This window comes from Anolis sagrei, chromosome 1 (assembly GCF_037176765.1).
Source record: "Anolis sagrei isolate rAnoSag1 chromosome 1, rAnoSag1.mat, whole genome shotgun sequence".
NCBI lineage: Eukaryota > Metazoa > Chordata > Lepidosauria > Squamata > Dactyloidae > Anolis > Anolis sagrei.
The window spans coordinates 316,480,317-316,503,359 of record NC_090021.1 but is presented as its reverse complement, the minus strand read 5'-3'; the positions used below and the strand labels follow the sequence as shown (position 1 = coordinate 316,503,359).

Sequence of the window (23,043 nt, the reverse complement as noted above, 5' to 3'; positions counted from 1 at the left end):
AGAACTTCACAGAGCCAAGCCACGCCTTAACCCTGCACTAGATGATCAATCTGAGGTGACCTGAAGCAGTTTCCCAAATTGCTGCAATTACATTTGTCCCTGTACAGCATGACCTCACAACCGTTATGCTATGTCCTGGTTTTCTGCAGCTTAAAGGATTATGTGACTCAAAAAGCCCTCCTTTATTTGTCTGCTGTTGAAACTTTTGAGCTCAGTCAGCTAATTAGGCCATACTGGCAGTTGCAACAGTCTGCATCTCAAGTGGTTGTGAATAATGCTTGTGTGTTTGTGTGTGTGCACCATCAAAGGAAACCTCTCATCCTTTAGCAGGTATTACGAAGTCCCCTGAGTTTGTCATCAGACAGAGGTGCTAGATGAAAGGGTCTTGTTAACATGTTTTCATGAAAGCGGTTGCTTGTTTCACTTCAGAGGAGTCCAAAAGCCTTCTTTTCCAGCCTGACCTTTTCCCACTGTGCTGCCCTCGAGGTGTGTGCATGTGTGAGGCAAGGACCGCTTGTCTGCAGTTATGAACATCATATATTAATACAGAAATAAAAAGGACTCTCTAAAGTAGGGGTTTCTGTAACCAACAACAACTACTCTAGAAAATTAATTTTTGAGTGGTACATTGCATTGGAAAGTGCCCGAAATGTTTTCAGTCTTTCCTAGGTAGACTGCAGTCTGGGATTGGCAAGGTGTTTTCATAGCCTTTATGTTGTGGGTTTTCAGATGATACCATGTAAACCAGTTTCAGGGTGCAAATGGCAAACTCAAGCCACAAAGCAAACCTTCATCCTGATTGTGTTACCGTGCAATCCTGGCGAAGTTTTGTTAAAAGTTAGGTTTTGTTTTAGTTACAATCATTTTCCAAATATTTTAAACTAAATCCACACTTTTCAATGACAAATAAACAGTTACACTTGGAATGTAGTGTACCCTTGGTATCCACCTGGGTTTGATTTCAGGACCTTCCATGGATACCAAAATCCCTTTATGTACAATGGTGGCAGAGTGGGTTCAACCGCTGAGCTGTTGAACGTGCTGACTGAAAGCTTGGCGGTTCGAATCCAGGGAGCAGGGTGAGTTCCTGCTGTTAGCCTCAGCTTCTGCCAACCCAGCAGTTTGAAAACATGCAGAAGAAGCTTAAACCCTGGTTATGGGATCAAGCGTTCACAGAATAGATGGTTTAATTGACTTTTTGCTGATAGCAATAGATTGATTTGGAAGATGACATGAAACAGTTAACTATTTTAATGTATCTTGTTTTTAATGTAGGTTAATTGTATATTATGCTTGTTTTATTGTTTGGCAATGAATGGTGCCTGTTGGTAGCCGTCCTGAGTCCCTCTTTGGAGGCAAGAAGGATGGGATAGAAATGCTCCTAATAAATAAATAATAATGAGTAGATCAATAGGTACTGCTTCTGCAGGAAGGTGACAGTGCTCTATGCAATTATGCTGGCCACATGACCTTGAAGGTGTCTACGGACAATGCCGCCTCTTTGGCTTAGAAATGGAGATTAGCACCACCCCACAGAGTCGGACATGACTTAATGTCAAGGGGAAAACTATACCTTTGCCTTACAATAGTGTAGGAAAATAGTGTATAAAAAGGCTAAATCAATGTTTGGGTTTGTTTTTCAAAAATATTTTTTCAAGCGGTAGATGGTTTAATCCATGGATGCATAATCGATGGATACGGATGTCTGGCTGCACACTTCCGTAAGCAGAATAGTAAAATGGTGTCCTTTATTTAAAATGGTGAAATCGAAGTTAGGTTTTTCTTTTAGAGTTTAGCATTGAATTTTCAAATGCAGAGGGGAGATTTTCTTGAGTGTCAGGAAATACCACCAACAAAGGTCATCAAATCCAGCATCTCTAAATAGACTCAGAGGACTACTCCGGCTCCACCTAGACTAGCCCCTTTCCCTGTCCCTCTTCTGTTATTGCCATGTAGTGTCTAGAGGCAGTTGAGGGTTGCTGCCAGCTGAGTTCTGACATCTGACTCATAGCCATAGCGGAGATGACACTATTGTCATGAGCTGTCACATGGTTGGTGACAGTCTTCGATTGCACCTTGCCTTCTATAGAGTCACGTTGTGAGTGCCAGGACAAAGTCTGCAGTGGAAAAGAGACTTCTTCTATTTTCAGAGACATTCTGCAAGAGGGAATAAAATAGGAAATTAACATTTAAATGAAATTTAAATGAGCAATTCTCCCTTGTGAGAGACCTTCTGGTTTTAAGTGATGAATAAATTGTCTGGTTTTAAGAGATAAATTATTTAATATATTTTTAGCCTTTTAAAATTATCACTTTTGTTGTTTATTATGCCAAAGGGATTTTATTTCACGCTACCCTGAGATTCTTGGAATATAGGGCATAATATAAATATTTTAATTAGTAAATAAATGCACACATTCCTACTATGAAGTAGCAGGATATTCCTGTCCACATAAAACTTACTTTTTGGCATAAGTATTCCTCAATCATATTTTGTTGTGTGTCTTCAAGTGGTTTCCAACTTATGGCAACCTAAAGCAATCCTATCATAGGGATTTCTTGGCAAGATTTGGCCTGCATCAATAGGAGCATAGTGTCTAGATCTAAGGAAGTAATGCTACCCCTCTATTCTGCTTTGGTTAGACCACATCTGGAATATTGTGTCCAATTCTGGGCACCACAATTCAAGAGAGATATTGACAAGCTGGAATGTCTCCAGAGGAGGGCGACTAAAATGATCAAGGGTCTGGAGAACAAGCCCTATGAGGAGCGGCTTAGGGAACTGGGCATGTTTAGCCTGAAGAAGAGAAGGCTGAGAGGAGATATGATAGCCATGTATAAATATGTGAGAGGAAGCTACAGGGAGGAGGGAGCAAGCTTGTTTTCTGCTTCCTTAGAGACTAGGACGCAGAGCAATGGCTTCAAACTACAAGAGAGGAGATTCCATCTGAACATTAGGAAGAATTTCCTGACTGTGAGAGCCGTTCAGCAGTGGAACTCTCTGCCCCGGAGTGTGGTGGAGGCTCCTTCTTTGGAAGCTTTTAAGCAGAGGCTGGATGGCCATTTGTCAGGGATGATTTGAATGCAATATTCCTGCTTCTTGGCAGGGGGTTGGACTGGATGGCCCATGAGGTCTCTTCCAACTCTTTGATTCTATGATTCTATGATTTGTTCAGAGAGGGTTTGCCTTTTCCTTTCTCTTTTTCTTTCAGGATGTGACTCACTCAAGGTCATCAGCAAGCTTCCATGGCTGAGTGTTGATTCAAACCCTGGTCTCCAGCATCAGAGTCCAATGCCCAAGCCTCTGCAGCACACTAGAGCTATCTTACTTGTCTCATTTCTACTTGTTTCTTTGTTAAATTTATGACCTAACTTTCCTCCAGTGAGCCCAATGCAACCTCATATGTTGTTTTCTTCCCACTTTGAGCCTCACATCAGGTGGAGATTGCAAATGGATTCTTTGTGGTTTCTGTAGTTGGATCTTCACTGCCATGCAACGCTGTTTCAGAATGCAGAATTGGATTATATGAATCTACACTGGCATACAATCCAGTTCAATGCAGTTAGTCTGCATTCTGAAACTGCATTATATGACAGTGTAGATGTGGCCTGTGACTGTGGGAATATCACACAAATCGGTGATATTCACCTGTGCAATGCATCTCTTGATGCAGTATGCTATCCACCTAAATCCTCAATTCCTTTCATCTGCTACCATAGTCGCCAATAAGATGTGCTGAGCATCTTATTGACTTCTGACTTTTGGCTTGAGCTTTGTGTCACTCCATCCTGCCTTTGGTATTTTGGATCAGATTAGTTTTTATGTGCATCTTGAACTTGCCTTTATGGACTTTGTATCTTTGCCTGTGATGGAAACTGCCCTGAGTCATCTTGGGGAGATAGAGCCAGTATATAAATAATTTTATTATTATTATTATTATTATTATTATTATTATTATTATTTGAAACACAACAAGATTAGTACACAGAAAACAAGATCACTGTGCTGGCTGTTGTATTGGATCACACTTCCCAAGTGTCTAGGACTATGTGATGTATCGGTGAATAATGTGTGTAGATCCCAGTAGGGTGGCCTTTTGCAGCTGACATGGTAATTTTGTTAGCGCCAATTGTGTTCAAGTGCAGGCCAAGATCTTTAGGCACTGCACCCAGTGTGCTGATCACCACTGGGACCATCTTTTCTGGTGTATTATTATTATTATTATTATTATTATTATTATTATTATTATTTGAGGTGATTTACAAAACCATTACTATTACCTTGCCCCCTTTTTGTTAATCTCAATGTAATTTAGATTCAGTTGGACATTATGCTGAGAGTGCTAGTTCCATGCCCAAGATAAGCTGGGCTCAAATTCTCATTCAGTCACAAAGCTCACTAGATAATCTTAAACCAGTCACAATCTTTCTCTCCTCCCCCCCCCCTTCTAATGACAGACCTGTTCTGTCTAATTTATTTTTAACTCCAGAAATATAAAAAAGCCGGTTTATACTGAGCCAGACCCTTGGTCTTTTCAATTCTGGTATACAGCTGTAGTATTAATGAGTTTTAGGCATTGCTTTTCTCCTAGCCCTATCTGGAGACTCATGGAAATCCTCATACAAAGACCAACCAGGTCCAACTTTGCTTAGCTTCCAAAATCAAAAGAAGATCAAAATGAGAAGCAAAGAGAAGCGTCCAGTGGGCTGTGGTTTGTTTCCAGGATCCTCTGTCGATATCAAAATCCATGGATACTCAAGTCCCATTATATGCAAAAGTATAGTAAAATTGTTTCCTTATACAAAGTGGCAAAATAAAGGTTTGCTCTTTGGAAAAATGTTGGAATATTTTCATGTTGTGAATATTTAGATCTGTGGGTGCAGAATCCATGTCTATGGAGGACCAACTGTATTTGTTTCTTGAAATACCTCGGAGGGACAGTAGAACAAATTCAGGAATTCTGGGGTTTATCATTTAGTGACACTCTAGCACTCTCAGACTGAGGATTCAAATACTGGTACCTCTCCGTGAAGTGCAAAATACCTCTCCCAGAAAAGGTTGCCATGACATTTAAAGTGGAATATACATTGATAGTGCTGTATGAAAGTTCAGTAAAGACTTTACTTACTTTACTTACTTACTTAGACGATCCCTCGTAGCTCGAGGATGATTGTCTTCTAGATGTGGTGTCTTGGCGGTAGGTCCGTGGGTGGCTATGGAGCCCTATTCTTGATCCACATCTTCTCCCGCATTGAGGACATCGGTCTCCAGGGGGAAGGCAGTCCTGGTCAGGGTTGGCTTGACGCACCTGCTTCTTGGCATGTTTCTCTCTTTTGTCCTCCATTTGTGCCTCTTTGAATTCCACAGCACTGTTGGTCACAGCTGACCTCCAGTTAGAGTGCTCAAGGACCAAAGCTTCCCAGTTCTCGGTGTCTATGCCACAGTTTTTAAGTTTGGCTTTAAGCCCATCTTTAAATCTCTTTTCCTGTCCACCAACATTTTGTTTCCCGTTCTTGAGTTCAGAGTAGAGTAGCTGCTTTGGGAGATGATGATTGGGCATTCGGACGTGGCCAGCCCAGCGAAGTTGATGGCGGAGGACCATCGCTTCAATGCTGGTGGTCTTTGCTTCTTCCAGCACACTGACATTTGTTCACCTGTCTTTCCAAGATATTTGCAGGATTTTTCGAAGGCAGCGTTGATGGAATTGTTCCAGGAATTGCATGTGACGTCTGTAGATAGTTCACGTTTCACAGACATTTAGCAGGGTTAGGAGGACAATGGCTTTAAACAAGCACCTTGGTCTCCCTATGGATGTCCTGGTCCTCAAACACTCTCTGCTTCATTCGGAAAAATGCTGCACTTGCAGAGCTCAGTCAGTGTTGTATTTCAGTGTCAATGTTGACTTTTGTGGAGAGGTGGCTGCCGTGGTAGCGGAAATGGTCAACATTTTCTAATGTTACACCATTAAGCTATATTTCTGGCATTGCAGAGGAATTGGCTGGTGACTGGTGGCTGGAACCTACCAGTGATTCTAAAAGTTGTCAAGGCATTTGCTTGAATTTATTGATAGTGATAGCTACTCTATTTTTCCCCATTTCATGCCACACAGAGGACTTGTTTATCATCAAACTAGAAAATTATTGCAGGACGGGGAGGATAAGAGGGAATTCCTGCTGCACACTTTCTGGTCTTCACCATTCTGCCAACAAATAGGTCTAAAAGGAAACAGTTGGTCAATGGTAGCTTTTTACATTTTAAATTGTTACTGTAGGTCTTTCTACAGCTCTTTATTAGAGATTTAAAGCCTTCCTAGGGGTATAATTTGGCAGTTTAAGACTTCCATGGGTGGTTTGTTAATTTGATACAGAAACTTCTGCTTTGCCTGTAATGGAATTCCCCAGTTGTTTGTGCCTGTGGTTTAACAAGTTAACTCAGAGATTTCAGGAGATTTAATTATCAATTTAGGCTTGTAGAAATGAATGAATTAAAATTACCCTGTAAAGTAATTACTTTATTCTTTTCTCCCTTCCATCTGTCCATAAGAAGCTGTTTAACAATAGCAGGGATGGTTTTTGTTGCCACCCTGATTTAGTTTTCCTAACCTCTTCCGAAATGGAAATTGATTGCATGCCATAATATTAGTTTTTCAGAATGTAGCACTAGCATGTCTTCAATAAAAAGTTTGTATTTGTGTTATCATCAAAACTGGTGGCTTAAATTGGGTTAAATCCAATTATTAGTCCAAAAAAGAATAGACCTCCTAAATCCAGTGGAGCTTCATATATTATCGTCTATGTAAGCAACATTGATTCAGAGAATCTATTCCACTTGGATATAATTTGGGACATAACTTATTTCACTGATTTTTATTATCATAAAAATACAATGGTATAATGGCAGTACAGTAGAGTCTCGCTTATCCAACCTTCATTCATCCAATGTTCAGTATTATCCAACACAGTCTACCTCCTGCCCGGATCCACAGCTGTTTCAATACATTGCGATGTTTTGATGCTAAATTCGTAAATACAGTAATTACTACATAATGTTACCATGTATCGAACTGGTTTTTCTGTTGATTTGTTGGAAAACATGACGTTTTGTTGCTTAATTTGTACAATTATAACATAATTTGACATTTAATAGGTTTTACCTTAATCCCTCCTTATTATCCAACATTTTCACTTATCCAATGTTCTGCCGTCCCATTTATGTTGGATAAGTGAGACTCTAAAGGTAAAGGTAAAGGTTTTCCCCTGACATTAAGTCCAGTCATATCTGACACTGGGGGTTGGTGCTCATCTCCATTTCTAAGCTGAAGAACCAACGTCTGTAGACACCTCCAAGGTCATGTGGCTGGCATGACTGCAACTTCCTGATGGAGCGGTACCTATTGATCTTCTCACATTTGAATGTTTTTGAAGTGCTAGGTAGGCAGAAGCTGGGGCTAACAGCAGGAGCTCATGCTGCTCCCTGGATTCGAACCTGTAACCTTTTGATCAGCAAGTTCAGCAACTCAGCGGTTTAATACACTGTTCCACCAGAGGCTCCCAAGTGAGACTGTACTTTATTTATATCCTGCCTTTCTCTACTCTGAGGGGGACTCAAGGCAGCTTACATCATACAATATCAAACTAAAAACATGGTTTAAAAATAAAAACAGAAAAACATAATTAAAATACATTTCAAGGAATCATGTCATCCAGAGTCAGAGTCTAAGACCATTACATAGTCATATTGTACATTTTTCATATTAACATTTCTGCACTGCTCTATTTTTCAAAAGCCTGCTCCCAGAGCCAGATTTTGATTCTCCTTACAAACACCAGGAGGGAGGGGACTGCCCTGATATCACTAGGGAGGGAATTCCCCGACCAAGAGGCCACCACTGAGAAGGCCCTGTCTCTCGTCCCCCACCAGCCACGCTTGCAAAAAAGGTGGGACCGAGAGTAGACCCTCCCCAGACAATCTTAATATCTGAGATAGTTCATTACCAACCCCTCCTTGTAAGCCAGTGAGCAAAGGTACGTCTTCACCTGTTTCTTGAAAGCAGGGAGGGAAGTGGCCATCTTTAACTCCTGAGGAAGGGAGTTCCAGAGGTGGGGGAGCGGGAGAAAGATGGGATATATTTCCACTTTTTCTCCACAAGTGACAGGTGTAAGTCCACAATAGTTGAGTTTGCACATTACAGTACATTTCTCATGGGATCGCTTGTGATTTTTTTCTCTGTCGCAAAGTATACATATTTATGAACATAGGATATACAAAATAAATCTATAGACATGCAGGATCTTTGCCTTTATGTGTTTGCAAAAAATAATTTATTGTCTTATACTTTCAAATGAATCTCAAATCAAAGCAGTGCTAAATAGGTTTTTAAAGTTTATTGGCATAGAAACGTTGAGGAACAGAAACATAAATCTCGATTTTAATTCTACAGTCTTCAAAAGACTCTATTCTGAACCGGAGGTGGTAATTTTGTTCCTGTTTTTTCATAGAGATACTTCTCTGAAAGTCTGTAAAACAATTATGAAAAATTATGGGAAAATATAAACACAGTCCACATTTCTGACCTTATGATGCACATCTGTTTCATGGTTTATATTCGTCCCTTGATTATCATTCGTGGAAATCGTTGCTTTACTGAAAACCATAGCAGTTCTCCTTATTGCTGGTATGTGGTGAAGATTTCTCGATACAGCCTTGTGTTTGGATGTGGGGTGGGAGAGAGGGATTTGGATAGAGGAATTGTTTACTCAAGCCATGGATTAGTATGACATAACTGGGTTTCCCTCTGTTTGTTCTGTAGGAAATGATACGGAACAGTGAAATCTGCTGTCACATGCTGTCTTCTCTCTAGTGCCCTTCTCATCTTCCCAAAGCAATGGCTTTCCTTTTATGCTCACAGGACACAGTCAGGGGAAGTGAGGTTCTTTCATCAGTAAGCTACGAATAAAGGTGGCATTAACTGGTGACTGGAGATGGACTTGTTTCTGCTTTTAGGGTAGTTTCAATATCAAAATGATGACTACAAGTAGCAGATTCATGAGCAACACTAAAATGTGCAGGGTAATTTCAGTTAAATCTCGGTAAGTATAGCAGAGAAGCAAGAATAATATCATAAAGAATATGGAGATGAGGGTCACCATATCGTAGAACAAATTTGATTTGGTATTGTTGTTGCCTGGTCAGATTCTGAGTATTTGGATGAGGAAAAAAGGGATGCTGGGAGAGATTCAGAGGGCCCAGAGAGAGATGTTTTGGAATCTCCTGGCAGTTCCCAAGAGAACAGTGAAGGCGATATTTGTTCCCATGGGAACCTGCCAGAAGTGCAGACCAAGGGAAATGTGGGAGACGAATGTTTATCCAGGTCACAGAGATTGGAGCTGAGGAAACAGGTCCCGCAATTAAGACAGACTCGGTGTTGGAGCTCAGCCTGTGATTGTGTTTCAGGATCAGGGTGCTTTGGATGTGGGGAGTGATATCAATGAGTTTCAAGATGAGTTTCAGGGTGGCAAGGGTTTGGTCAATGATATTGATGCAGAGAACGACCAGGAGATCCCTGTTCAACGTGTAGTTTCCCATGAGAATTTATTTATTATTTATTTATTTACAGTATTTGTATACAGCTTTTCTCACCCTGAGGGGATGGGGATGATATTGTGCGCTCTGAATTGTTACCAGGGAGTTCCCATGATAAGGAACATGAAAACAGCTCGGCACCTGGCCCAGCTGCAGAAATTAATGAGCAAATAGATAGATGGGAGGAAAACAGTCAAAACAGGAAAACCGAACTGTGGCTTTGGCGTTCCGCCAGGCTCTGAGAGAAAAAGATAAGAAATTCACAGCTAAAGCGAAACCAATTTCTGAGTGCTAGAGACATAGCTAACAAGGAGATAAAAGTCCCAAGTACAGGATATGTAGTCAGATGAAGCATCATTTGAAATCAAGTCAAGATCTCGTCCTTGTTTCATGGAAGCTTGGCTTGGAAAATTCATGTTTTAAGTGCCTTTGTTTCATGGTTTTGATGCATGGATTCTATGCTTTTATATTCATGCCTTGGATTCATGTTCCTGATTTCTTGCATTTTATTTGGGAAGTTTTGACTTTGTTTCTATGGACTTTGCTGGTCTATTACCCTGGACTACTTGGTTCATGCTTATCTTCCTACCTAATTGGATTTACCTATTTCTTTAAAGTGCTTTTTTTTTTTACTTTACTGCTTTTTAATTGTCTTCAATAAAAGGATTGTTTTCCCTATCCAACAGTGTGGTGTTTAAAGTCAAAGGGCTTTTCCTGTCCTGGAGTGCAACACTCGCATCTTCAAGTGAATTAGAGATAAGGAATGGGAAGGCAGGTGCAAGAGAAATGATCTCTTGGGAGGGATTCTGACTTATTAAAAGTGATTCATGCTGGTATAATCCTTGTGAGAGTAATACTGCATTCAGGTGAAGAGCTCTCAGTTTCATAGGCCTGGAATTCATTTATTAAAGTTTCCAATCTGTTCCTGTGTCCTGATCTTGTGAGACATAGTTTTCCCTGTCATGGATTTATGTACCGTGTCTTTGAATATCTTGGTAGAATTATTTTAGATTTATTTTTATTTCATGTCAAAAGTATTGCATAAATAAATAAATTTGAAACAGATAAAATAAAGGTATCAGCTAAATACTTTTTTACCAGATACGGGCAACAGCGACGGCATTGTCTGTAGCTTTAAACAGTTCTTCCTCAGTGCATGAGGCAGGACATTATAGGCAAGCGTACAGATGCTGAGTTGTTTGTTTTGCTCCACAATCACACACAGTGGAGGATTCTAGATAGTGCCATTTTTCTAGGTTGTCTTTTGATCTGCCAACTTCACTTCTGAGTCTGTTCAGGGACTTCCAAGTTGCCCATTCTTGGTTTGCCCCTGGAGGAAGACCCTCGTTAGGGGCCATCCAGTTGGAGTTGTCTGATTTTTGCTGCCCACAGGGATATTCTTGCTGTTGCTGGAGGAACATTCAGAGGAGTAGTGGTTCTCATGAAACTTTCCCAACTCAAACGCATTGCTTTGCAACATTATTTTAAAGACTTTATTTGAATTGATTTTTGGACTTATGCCCTTAAGAAACTAAATTTTTGAATGTTGATTCCTTTTTTATATATTTGCTTGCTTTTCATATGTTCAACTTTTATTATACTCTTCTTTTAATAAACTCTTACATTGGATCCCCTAGACAATGTGTGGTTTGTGATGAAAAGAGGTATGACTTGCAACGGATTCTAAGCCACTTGATCAAATATGTTCAGTTGAGTAAGCTGGAGTTCATGAAGGCTAATACTAAGTGCAATGAATAGGTCTTTACGGTGTCACAAGAATCTTTGTTGAACATCAATGATTATATTCATATATAGATAGTTAACCTGAAAACTTATCTTTTAATCAGAGATATTTTGAATGACTAATAGTCACTTGATTTGGAAGGAAATGTGCTCTGCACTCACATTCATTCTGTGTTTTGTTGGATGTATTCCATACTTCAGAATTTATCTTTAATTTGTGTATAGTTTATATATAATCCAGTCTAAAATTCACTAAAACCAGTATAACTGTCTTGTTCCATTTGCAGGGTATGAAACCAATGTTCTTTAAATGGTCATCTTTTGTGACATTTTAACTTTTCTGAGAGCTAAAATCATCTTGATACTGAATGTGATGGATAAATGTTATGATAGGTGTTTGAGAGATATGAGGATGGTGCTAGAAGCTTTGTTGACATGGTGTGCATCTACAGTGTAGAATTAATGCCACTTGACACCACTTTAACTGCCATGATATTGAATCCTGGGATTTTTAGTTTGGGGAGACACAACACTCTTTGGCAGAAACTAAAAACCTTGGAAAATGACACCCTCCACAATACCATAGCATTTAGCCATGGCTGTTAAAGTTGTGCCAAACTGCATTCATTGTACAGTGTCGGTCAGTGGTTCTCAACCTGTGGATCCCCAGATGTTTTGGCCTTCAACTCGCAGAAATCCTAACAGCTGGTAAACTGGCTGGGATTTCTAGAAGATGTAGATCAAAACACCTGGGGACCCACAGGTTGAGAACCAGTGGCGTAGATGCACCATAACTATTTTAAAAGTTAACCAAGGTAAAAAATGTAGCAATTCTGAAAAATTCATAATGATTTTTCATATGTCCTGTATCTATCTAGACCCGTGTCTCTCTTAAAACATTATGATGTGTTCCAGTCACATTTCAGAACATTAAGATATTTTTCTTAAAGCTTTTCTTCCTCCGTCTTTCCTTCCACTGCTTCCATAATCATGCATTTTGTGTAAATAGGTTGCTTTCCTGCTGCTAAAATGCAGTTGGTGGCATATTTTGAAACAGCTGCAGATACCAAGGCCAAATTCATATATGGATTAGCAGAACCTCAAAAAGTTGCACTTTTGAATTTTAACTTGTGGAATCCTTAACTTTAAAAAGTTATTTTTGTGGACTACGATTCCCATGATGCTTCAACTGACTGGGAAATATTGCCAGCTATGATCCCCCAAAAGTCTTTCTTCATGGTCTACTTTATTACTGACCCAGTTTTCATTTTGCTTTTGTTGAAGAAAGTCTACTTTGCAATTAAGAATGTGTCCTTATCGCTCTGGTTTTTGAAATCATTTAAGAGTCCTCTTTGTGTTCCCACTCTCCAAGTCTCATTTGATCGAGTGGCAGAGCTGGAGTGGGAATGCTGAATAATTGATGGCACAATGCCGGCATAATCACCTCTGAGTATTCCTTGCCTAAGAAAACACTGAAATTCATGGAGTCATCTTAAATCTTCTGGCGATTTGAAGGCGCATATACACATGATACATAAATAATGTGTCTGTGAAGGGTTTTTTTCCTCTCCCCTTCCTTTGCATTTGCATTGGAGACAAATGGAGGGAACCGAAGTAGAACCAGACAGCTCTCTGAATTTACATGCCTGACAGCAAAAAAGAGATTTGTGAGCTACAGACATATGGATGGGAACTTAGCCAAAGATGTTCCCATGTATCGCGGATGAAACAAGTGCAAGTCTTCCAATTAATTCAAGTTAAGGAACTTTCTTCAGGCAGAAACTTTTAAATATTGCAATACTGTCACGGATTTTTCTGCCTGTTTTATCCAGCTTTGAAGCATGGGAAAATTAAATTTTGTTTTAGGGGAGGGAAGGGAGGCTGTTTAGGTTCCCGTTGGCCTCAAAGCATCAATTTGTCTGTCAGCCTATGTTTTTGTAAGCTACATGCCTGCAGTCCTCTTTTGCACTGCCATCAAAGACCTGCAGGAAGATCAATATCAAAAGCCCTTGTTATCTACAACCCATTTTTCCCATGTTAAACTATTTTTTAAATTAATTTGTATACTTCCTTTCTCTTGATAGGGGACCTAAGGTGACTTTCAAGCTTAATACTACCAAAATCCTGATTATCAGCTAGAATGTTAAAACCCTTGTAATTTAAAATTGTACAAAATTGTTTTTAAGACCTAATTAGAAAGATAAAAATACAACACAGAGGTCCATTAGAGAAGCCTTCCTGCACTATCAATCAGTGGACAAATGCCAAGTTAGATAAAAGATTCCTTACTTGCAGGCAAAAGGTCTAGCTTCCTATGAGAAGGAAGTCCATACCTTGGGAGCAGGCATTGGGAAAGTCCTCATCAGGCAGACCTCTGATAATGAACAGATCATGGGCATGCTTTCCTATAAATTAATTGGCATGGGTCAATACATTGATCTGCTTTAAATGAAATGCTAAAATATGATGTGCTGTTAATTTATTTTGTGTAAAAAGCTTTGCATAAATAAGTCTAAAACTGATAAAAATAGAGGGAACCCAAGCGGTTAAATAATTTTTGACCAAAAATGGACAACAGCCAGCACATTGTCTGTAGTTTTAAACAATTCTTCCTCTGTGCATGAGACAGGGCACTGTGGACAAGCATACATATGTGGGGTTGTTTGTTCTGCTCCACAGTCGCACAAGATGGAGGATTCTTTTAGGTAGTGCCATGTTGCCAGGTTGTCTTTTGATCTGCCCACTCCTCTTCTGAGTTTGTTCTTGGTTTCCCCCTGGAGGAAGACCCTCGGGGGGGGGGCATCCTTTTGTGATGTCCTGGTTTAACTGCCCAGAGAGATAGTCTTGCTGTTGCTGGGGGAACATTAAGAGTAGTTGTGGTTGTCATGAAGCTTTCCCTTGATTTGAGTCTACTGGGAGGATGCCGATAGCCATGCAGAGGATGGCTTTCACAGTATTCAACCGTATTTCCTTCACAGTTAGCAGCAACTTCTTGTAGCACATTTGGGGGGGGGGGTAATGCCAGCCAGCTTGTAGAGTCTATAACAGGTGTATGTTTAAGACATCCTATTATTATTCTGCATGCTTCATTCAGTGCTATGTTCACCTGCTTCATGTGGACAAACTTATGCCAAACAGGGCAGGCATACTCAGCAGTTGAGTAAGACAAGGCCAGGGCTGATGAAATGCTTATTTTATTATTAAATGAAATGCTAAAATTTGGTGTGCTGTTATGGCCACTCATTCTACTGGATGCATCTGAGATGATGCGTTTAGATACTAGTTGAACTGGGTGAGGAACCTCTTTTAGCCTGAGAACTCAATTCAGTTCTAGAAGACTTCTTGGGAACCATGTTGCAATGGTAAATGGAGCACGAGCCCATAACTAACCCTTAGGAAAGACACTTTAACCTTTTAGAATGGATTCAGTGCATGGTCTAGAAAACATATACAAAAGCTGGGAAATCATCCAGTGATTATTGCATGGGGAAGAGACATGGTTGTGTGGAGAAGCTGAAAGGGCCAAATGTGGTCCCATGGGTTGGGTCTGTGGCCATATCTCACCAGGATTAGGACCAGACTACTAACTATGGCTGTAAAATGTCTAAATCAGATTTGTTCCAGATGTAAAAAACCAACACATGGCTGGGGATGAAAAGTGTTGTTAAAGACATCTGAAGGGCATTACGTAAGGAGAGTCTGCTTTATTGAAACAAAACAGGAAGAGCAATTTGAAATTGGTTAGTTTCCCTAAACCATAAGTAAGGGCACCATTTGCCTAGCATCAAACTCCAGAACATAGTAAACCATAATTTGGTAATTGCATTAGAATATGGGTTTTCATAACAAGCTGTCTAATATGTAAGAGCACTACATGTATAGTGTCAAAGCAGCAATTCATGGCTCTAGATTAAATGCTGTGGAAAAGGAAAAAGTACTGAAAAAGCCATGATCTTGTACAAGTGTATGACTCCTTAACACTCTATATTTACACATTTGGGCCAGCATACAAAACTGGAGTTTAATTTATAAGAAAGATGAGTTATTGATTATTGGAATTTTCTGTACTTTCAGCAAATCAAATGCAGCTAAGTAATTTCAGCAGTAGACACCACTAATTAAATTCATTTTTACTTCTGGGGAGAAATGCCGTATGTTGAGCTTTTCTCAATTCCATTTGACAGTTTTTCCATCTTTCAAGTTTTTCAGATTCTGAATATGCCATGACTGTTCTTTGTTTGGTAGGAATTTATTTGGACTGTACCTGATTTTGTTGTTTATCTAATTCTGTGGCCTAGGTTAATACCAGTTGTGGAGATAACCTTGTTTTTGGAACGTCTTTCAGTCAACAGAGAGTAGAGTGTGAGACTGGCTATTAACATTTGTCCTTTTTGTCCCTTTGGGATTCAAATTGTATTTTGTTTATTTATTGGCTGTACATTTTATGTAAAGAGCCATCATGGTGTTGTGTTTTGAGTGTTGGACGATGTAGCTGGAGACCAGGATTAAAATCCCCACTCAACCATGGAAGTTCACTAGGTGGCCGGCCACACTCTCTGGGTGTGCAAAACCTACTCTCTCGGCCTCAGAGAAAGCCAAGACCAGAACCCACTGTGAACAAATCTTGTCAAGAAAACCCCATGAGTGGGTCACCTTAAGTTTGCCATAAATCAGAGGTGAATTGGAGACACACAACAACATTTTATTTACCATATTTCTGACAGTAAACTCACAGCAAAGTAATGATATAAAACAATGGCATGTTCTCTGATAGGTGTGATATACAGTTTTATAAGGTATGCGAAAGAAAGAGGAAAATAAAGCAGAAACAGTATGTATGACCACATTTGAAAGATCAGTAATGGGGCGCAGAAGCAGGCACCCATTCCATACCTCCAGCAGTTGGGAAGTACTATTCTGCTGTTTCCCTGCTTTTCCACCCCATAGAATCACTTCCTCATTTCCATTTTTGAAGATGTTCAATGCATGGAAATGCTTTGATCCCGTATCTGGGAATGTGTTTCTTACACAATTGGGATTTTTGTGTATATGGAGGAAATCCAGCTAGTGCATCTCAGTAGCCTCTTTCTGAACATGTCCAGAGAAAGAGACCTCATGACTTCTCTGAGTATTTGGTTTCATGGTTGAATAGCTCTGTTAAGAATTACCATCAGTCAAAACCTGCCTTTCTGTGACTTAAAACCATTAAACCTGGTCCTACCCTCTGGAGCAGCTGTCTTCTCCGTGACAGCCTTTGAGATATTTAAAGAGTATAATCAGACATCTCTCAGACTTCTTTTCACCAGACTGAACTTGCCCAATTCCCTCAAGCTTTGCTCATATGCTTTGGCCTCCATTTCTCTTATCATCCCTACTGCCCTTCTTTGAATCGACTCGAACCTATATCCTTCCTAAAAATGAGGTGCCCAGTACTGAAAATGAAATTCCAATGAGGTCTGACCGGTGTGAAATATAGTGGGGTTATTATTTCCCTTGTCTTGGAAACTGTAGTCCTATTAATAAAGTAGTGCGTCATTGAAAAGAGCATTTGAAGTATTTGGTCCATTTAGCAACCAGTAGAACAACAACTTGTTTAGATTGTTTATTATTGAACCATTCCAAACTATTTGCCACCACTACATAGGCACCACTACGAATCATCATTTGTTGTTATTTAGTCATTCAGTCGCTTCCGACTATTTGTGGCCTTATGGACCTTACGTTGTCCGAATAAGATTGTCCTCCAAGTGCGGTGTCCTGGCGGTTGGTACATAGATAACTGTGGAACCCTTTTCTTGACCTGCATGTTCTCCCGCAGTGAGGGCATCAGTTTCCAAGTGGAAGGCGGTGCCGGTCAGGGTTGGCTTGACGTGCCTTCCTCTTGGCACATTTGTTTCGCCCTCCATTCATGCCTCTTCAAATTCTACAGCACTGCTAGTCACAGCTGACCTCCAGCTGGAACACTCAGGGCTTCCCAGTTCTCTATGCCACAGTTTTTAAGGTTGGCTTTAAATCCATCTTTAAATCTCTTTTCCTGTCCTGCAACATTTTGTTTTCTGTTCTTGAGTTTGGAGTAAAGTAGCTACTTTGAGAGATGGTGATCAGGCATTCAGACAACATGGCCGGTCCAGCAGAGTTGATGGCGGAGGACCATCACTTCAGTGCTGGTAGTCATTGTTTCTTACAGCATGCTGACATTTGTCCGCCTGTCTTCCCAAGAAATTTGCAGGATTTTTTGGAGGCAATGCTGATGGAATCATTCTAGAAGTTGCATGTGACATGTGTACATAGTCCACGTTTTGCAGGCGTATAGCATGGACCAGCCCATGCCAGAGCTCCCTGACGGCTGTGACTACCCCCAGCTCTGTCGAGGTCAAGCCAGTCACTTCAAGGATAACATCCATCCATCTTGCCCTTGGTCGGTCCCTCTTCCTTTTTCCTTCCACTTTCCTCAGTATCATTGTCTTCTCCAAGCTTTCCTGTCTTCTCATGATGCAGCCAAAGTATTTCACATTTGCCTCTAATATCCTTCCCTCCAGTGAGCAGCTGCTGCTGGTAAAAACCAGAGAGGGTTCTCAACAACAAAATTCTAATAGAACCAGCTATATTGATGGCTACTGGTAGGACACCGAGTGCCTTGAAAACTGCAGTGGTGCTAAATGTTGCTCATTCTTGTCTTCATAGCTAACCAGTTTATCATAGCATAAGTTGTTGCTGCCTAGATCCTTTCCTCAATCAGAAGGTATATCTCATATATCCATTTAAAGAAAAGCTGAGGAAATTTTGCAAACATTGGAGTGAAACAAAACAACAGCTATTAATGAAGGAAATCAGTTCTGGCACTGAACGATGGTTTGAATTGCCTCCTTTTTTGTTCTTGTTTTTCAGATGAAAGAATCTGTTCACCGCCATTTATGGAGTTGACAAGTGCATGTGGAGGAGATACCTTGGAGCAAATAGAAAAGAATGGAATTGCATTCCCATTCAGTATGTCATTTGGCTTTTCATGATATCTATTAGGGAAGTTCGCACCAAAACAAATGTTGCACTCGAAAAGAGTTCCTAGTGGAATGTAGGAATTTATTGTATTTGCACAAAATAAGAAGTGATGGCCAGCGAGTGTCTATAATTGGGGAGGAAGAAAAGTTTGGAATTGGATTGTTTGCAAATTTGCTTACATGCTAAACCTGTGTCAGTCAGCTGAGGATGAACACTTTGATTTGATAGAATAAATTCACAAGCAAGTGTTAAGTAAAGTGTTTGAACTCTAATGCAGTTCAGAGTGTATTTGCTTGAATGTGAGATGGAAGTTTCCCTCAAAAACTTTTCTTAACATTGTTCTGGCAGTATTATTATCATATTAATACCATATACAACGATATTCATATAATAGATTCATAGAGTTGGAAAAGACCTTGTGGGCCATCTAGTCCAATCCCCTGCCAAGAAGCAGAAAAATCACATTCAAAGCACACCTAGCAGATGGCCATCCAGTCTCTGTTTAAAAGCCTCCAATATCTGTCATATTAATTTCATATTGGTATGATAGAATCAGAATTTGGAAGAGACCACTTGGGCTATCTAGTCCAACCTCCTGCCCTGCAGGAAAAGCACAATCAAATTAGCCATTTCATACAATTTCTCTTAAATTACCAAGTTGCTAAACAACTGAATTGTAAATAATTTCTTGTAATGATAGGGGACATTGGCATCTTCAGATTATAAGAATATCTCTATTGGAGCAGCCTAATGATTCATGTCACTCAGCATCCTTCTTGCCAAAATGGCTAACCAGATGCTTCCATTAATCATGCAACTGATACAAGTTCTCAAAATGACTTGCAAAACAAATGCATCATAAACATACAACACATTACAGTACAGATTGAGTATCCCATATCCAAAATTATTGGGAAGAGAAATATTTTGAATACCTGTATTTGCATATATGTACATAATGATATCTCTGGGAAATGAGATCCAAGTCTAAACACAGCATTTGTTCAGGTTTCATAGACACTTTATACGTATAGCCCAGAAGTAATTTTATACACAATATGTTTAATAATTTTGTGCATGAAACAAAGTTTGTGTACATTGAACCATAAGAAAGCAAAAGTGTCAATATTTCAGCCATCCATGTGAACAATTTCACATTTTGGAGGATTTTGGAATTCTGGATAAGGGACAGAATTAATCAATAAAATAATAAAAAACTAATTAATCAATAAAATCACTGTGCACCCCTAATCATCATCATCATCATCATTTGTACCCCTCCACCATCTCCCTTAAGGGACTCAGGGTGACTAACAAAGCACTCAAGGTGCCACAGATAAAATAGAATTAGGTAAAGGTAAGGTTTTCCCCTGACATAAAGTCTAGTCGTTTCCGACTCTGGGGGTGGTGCTCCTCTCCATTTCTAAGCTAAAGAGCCAGCGTTGTCCATAGACACCTCCAAGGTCATGTGGCCAGTGTGACTGTATGAAGTGCTGTTACCTTCCCGTCCAAGCAGTACCTATTACTCTACTCACATTTGCATGTTCTCGAACTTCTAGGTTGGCAGAAACTGGGGTTAACAGCGGGAGCTCACCCCACTCCCTGGATTTGAATGGGTGACCTTTTGGTCAGCAAGTTCAGCAGCTCAGCAGTTTAACCCACTGCGTCACTGGGGGCTCCTTATAGAATTACATGTCATCAAAACAATACACAATTTGACTGAATACAAACAATGGACGTCAATCGATAAAATTAAAAAAAAAAAACACAGTCGTACTTGTGGGTCATTGGGTTTCTTCAAACATGAACTAAAGTGCATAACAATTATCAACGTCATCACATGACATCACCATAAACAAAACCATTAAAGACATCACAGTAAATATCACCCGGTTTTCACCTTTCATGCTACACAATTATATCTCTGTGATTCAACAATAAGGGCCATGGCTGTATCTTCTGGTCTCTTGGGTTTTGTAGTTTGATGAAACTTACAGCTCTCTGACTGGGAATTCTAAATATCTCCTCCTAAACTGCCCATGTCAGATTCTATAGGATGTTGCCATCACAGATAAATTTAATCATAGTGCTATTATGTCATGTAGAGGGCAAAGTCTGGCAAAGCTCATTTCTACCACTAGAAAGGCTACTATTCCCAGTGATTACTCAACTGTCTTCACTATGTAGAGACACACGGAGGAGGGCTCCTGAAGATTCAGAGATTTAGGTACATATAGGAGGAGGCAGCCCTTTAGATCACCTGGTCCCAGTCCATTCGTGGCACTAAAAATTAAGGTAACAAAGACAAGCTCTGGGAGCCAATAGACCTGACAAAGCACTGAGGTAATGTAGTCAAGACATCTGGTTCTAGTTCAAGTTCTTCCAGCCTTAGAATCATAGAGTTGGAAGAGACCTCATGGGCTATCCAGTCCAACCCTCTGCCAAGAAGCAGGAAAATTGCGTTCAAAGCCTTGTTCTGGACCAACATCACTTTTGGAAACATTTGTAAGATACTTCAATTACAATGGCTTGTTAGGTGCCTTGTCTACCATTATTGAGAAATAGGTGTGATAAATTAAATATCAAAACATATAAATTGCCCAAATTAAGCCCATCTGATAAGATCATAGGTGGCATATTAGCCAAAGCTGATAAAAAAATACTTTGCCCTATAGAGGTCACTTAAGCCTCTGATGACAGTCTTCAATCAGTAAAGATTCCCAGATTGTGAGCCTGACCCTTTATGGAAAATGTGATCTCATCTAGATCAGGCTGAATATTCGCCCTTTGATAACATTCACAATGTTAACAGGGTAGTTTACAAACTAGATTAGAAACTGTTCATTAGGAATCATAGTGAACTGTTTGGCATCTGCTCTCCTCCTTTTACTTACAATGTGTATTTCATTTCCCCCCTGTAGTTTGTAAAACAAGAGTCGCCCATGGAACCAATTCTCATGAGGTGAGTATCTCCCTAAAGCTTCATCTACTGCTTGATTTTTTAAAAAAATGTCATGGGTAGCTGTGCTGGCTGAAGAATTCTGGAATTGTGGTCCACTCTTGAAGTTGGGAATCAGAGCAAAAATGTCCGGAGGGCAAATAATGAGGGTTCTTTCTTTTTACATCTCGTATTTGATAAGAAATCATTGGAAACCTCATAATGGTATCCTCATATGACTGTTTCTTGGTGTCACAGTTATAGTCGTTTTTTTATTATGAAGATCAGATCAACGGAGACCTGTTCATTAACAACTATATAAAGACCAATTCATGAAATGCCATTAAGTCATTCTCCAACATAACAAGTTTCCTTCCCAACTTTGTTCCAGATAGATAACATTAGCCAGTTACTTAGAGCAGAAGTGGGCAAATGGCCCTGCAGCTGTTATAGGATTGCAGCTCTCAACAACAACAACAATAACAATATCTTTATTTATATCCTGCTTTTTTTCCCTCACGGGGCCCAAAGTGGCTTACAACACTAGGTCTAGTCAGTATAACCAGTGGTGAAGAATGATAAAAATTGCTGTTCAACAACCAGCTGTCCAACAGCCAAGTATGGTGACCTTCAGAAGGTTGCTACACTTGGCTTTCCAATGGCCACAGAATAGTAGTTGGGATGACCACAGTAGCTCAGTGGTAAGTCTGAGCAGTAGTGAATATTCAGCTGTTGTATAGTGACGGCCGACAGGGAGCTCTGGCGTGGGCTGGTCACGAAGAATCAGAGACAACTGAACGAATGAACAACAATAGTTTCACATGTGGAAGAGATCAGTCCCAAGACTATTGTGTCTCATCTGGAACCAGTTCTACCAACCTTGGAAGTAACTTATATATTTGAAACGTTGAGAGTTGCAATGGTAGCTTAGAATACCTATTACTGCAGACATTGTTGTTGTGCCTTCAAGTCAACTCCAACTAATGGTGATCTGTTGTGGTGTTTTCTTTTTCAGATGGCTATCATATTCAACCAGGAAGGCTTGAAGGCCATTCAGCCACCATGTGTGATTCAAAGCTTCATTAACCATAACGCTGTCTTATACAAAGTCTTTGTAGTTGGAGAGTCATACACTGTGGTGAAGAGGCCGTCGGTTAAGAACTTCTCAGCAGGTGTTTCAGGTAAGCTTGAAGGGTAGCAGTTTCAGGTATGCTTGGAGGTTGGCACCGGGACTGTGGCGCAACTGGCTGGGAGTCAGCTGCTTTAAGGTCACTACTGACTGAAAGGTCATGAGTTAAATAAATACTGTAAATAATAAATAAATAAATAAATAAATAAATAAATAAATAAATGAAATGTGAACAAGAGCAGAGGAGAAATCTCCAACACTTTCCTAAATGCTTAAACTTGTGCCAGAGATTTCTCAAGAAGGCACATGAGTGGAATCCTTGCAGAGAGCCATCTGTATGCTGAAAGCTCTGTGAAATGGAGCATGAATGCCACAATGACATTAGATGAGAACTAGATCAGGCCACCTCAAGCTTTCTCTTTAGAAAGTTTGTCCTTCCGTGCATTTTGAAGTTCAGCTCCCAAACTCCCAGGTGTGAAGGCCAGCAAACAAGCATTATAAAAATCATAGTCATAAGACATTAGGAAGTCCAAGATCCCTTACCCTTGTTCTTAAATAAACCAAAAAAAACCCAATCAAAACAGGAGAAAAAGTAGCTGCTGTGACAACAAATTCTTATGTAGGCTAATCTCCTCTTGCAGTTCCATAACT

At 40.0% G+C, this 23,043-nt stretch overlaps 1 protein-coding gene across 2 annotated transcripts in view; it reads left to right on the top strand.

Annotated features, from left to right (window-relative positions):
- Positions 1 to 23,043, top strand: part of ITPK1 (inositol-tetrakisphosphate 1-kinase) — a 202,559-nt gene that overhangs the window by 165,311 nt on the left and 14,205 nt on the right. For both annotated transcript variants that reach the window (XM_060756472.2, XM_067462969.1), the window contains 3 exons: positions 18,215 to 18,313; positions 21,247 to 21,287; positions 22,279 to 22,444. In XM_060756472.2, the coding sequence (XP_060612455.2) occupies positions 18,215 to 18,313; positions 21,247 to 21,287; positions 22,279 to 22,444 (306 nt within the window). The remainder of the gene's footprint in view (positions 1 to 18,214; positions 18,314 to 21,246; positions 21,288 to 22,278; positions 22,445 to 23,043) is intronic.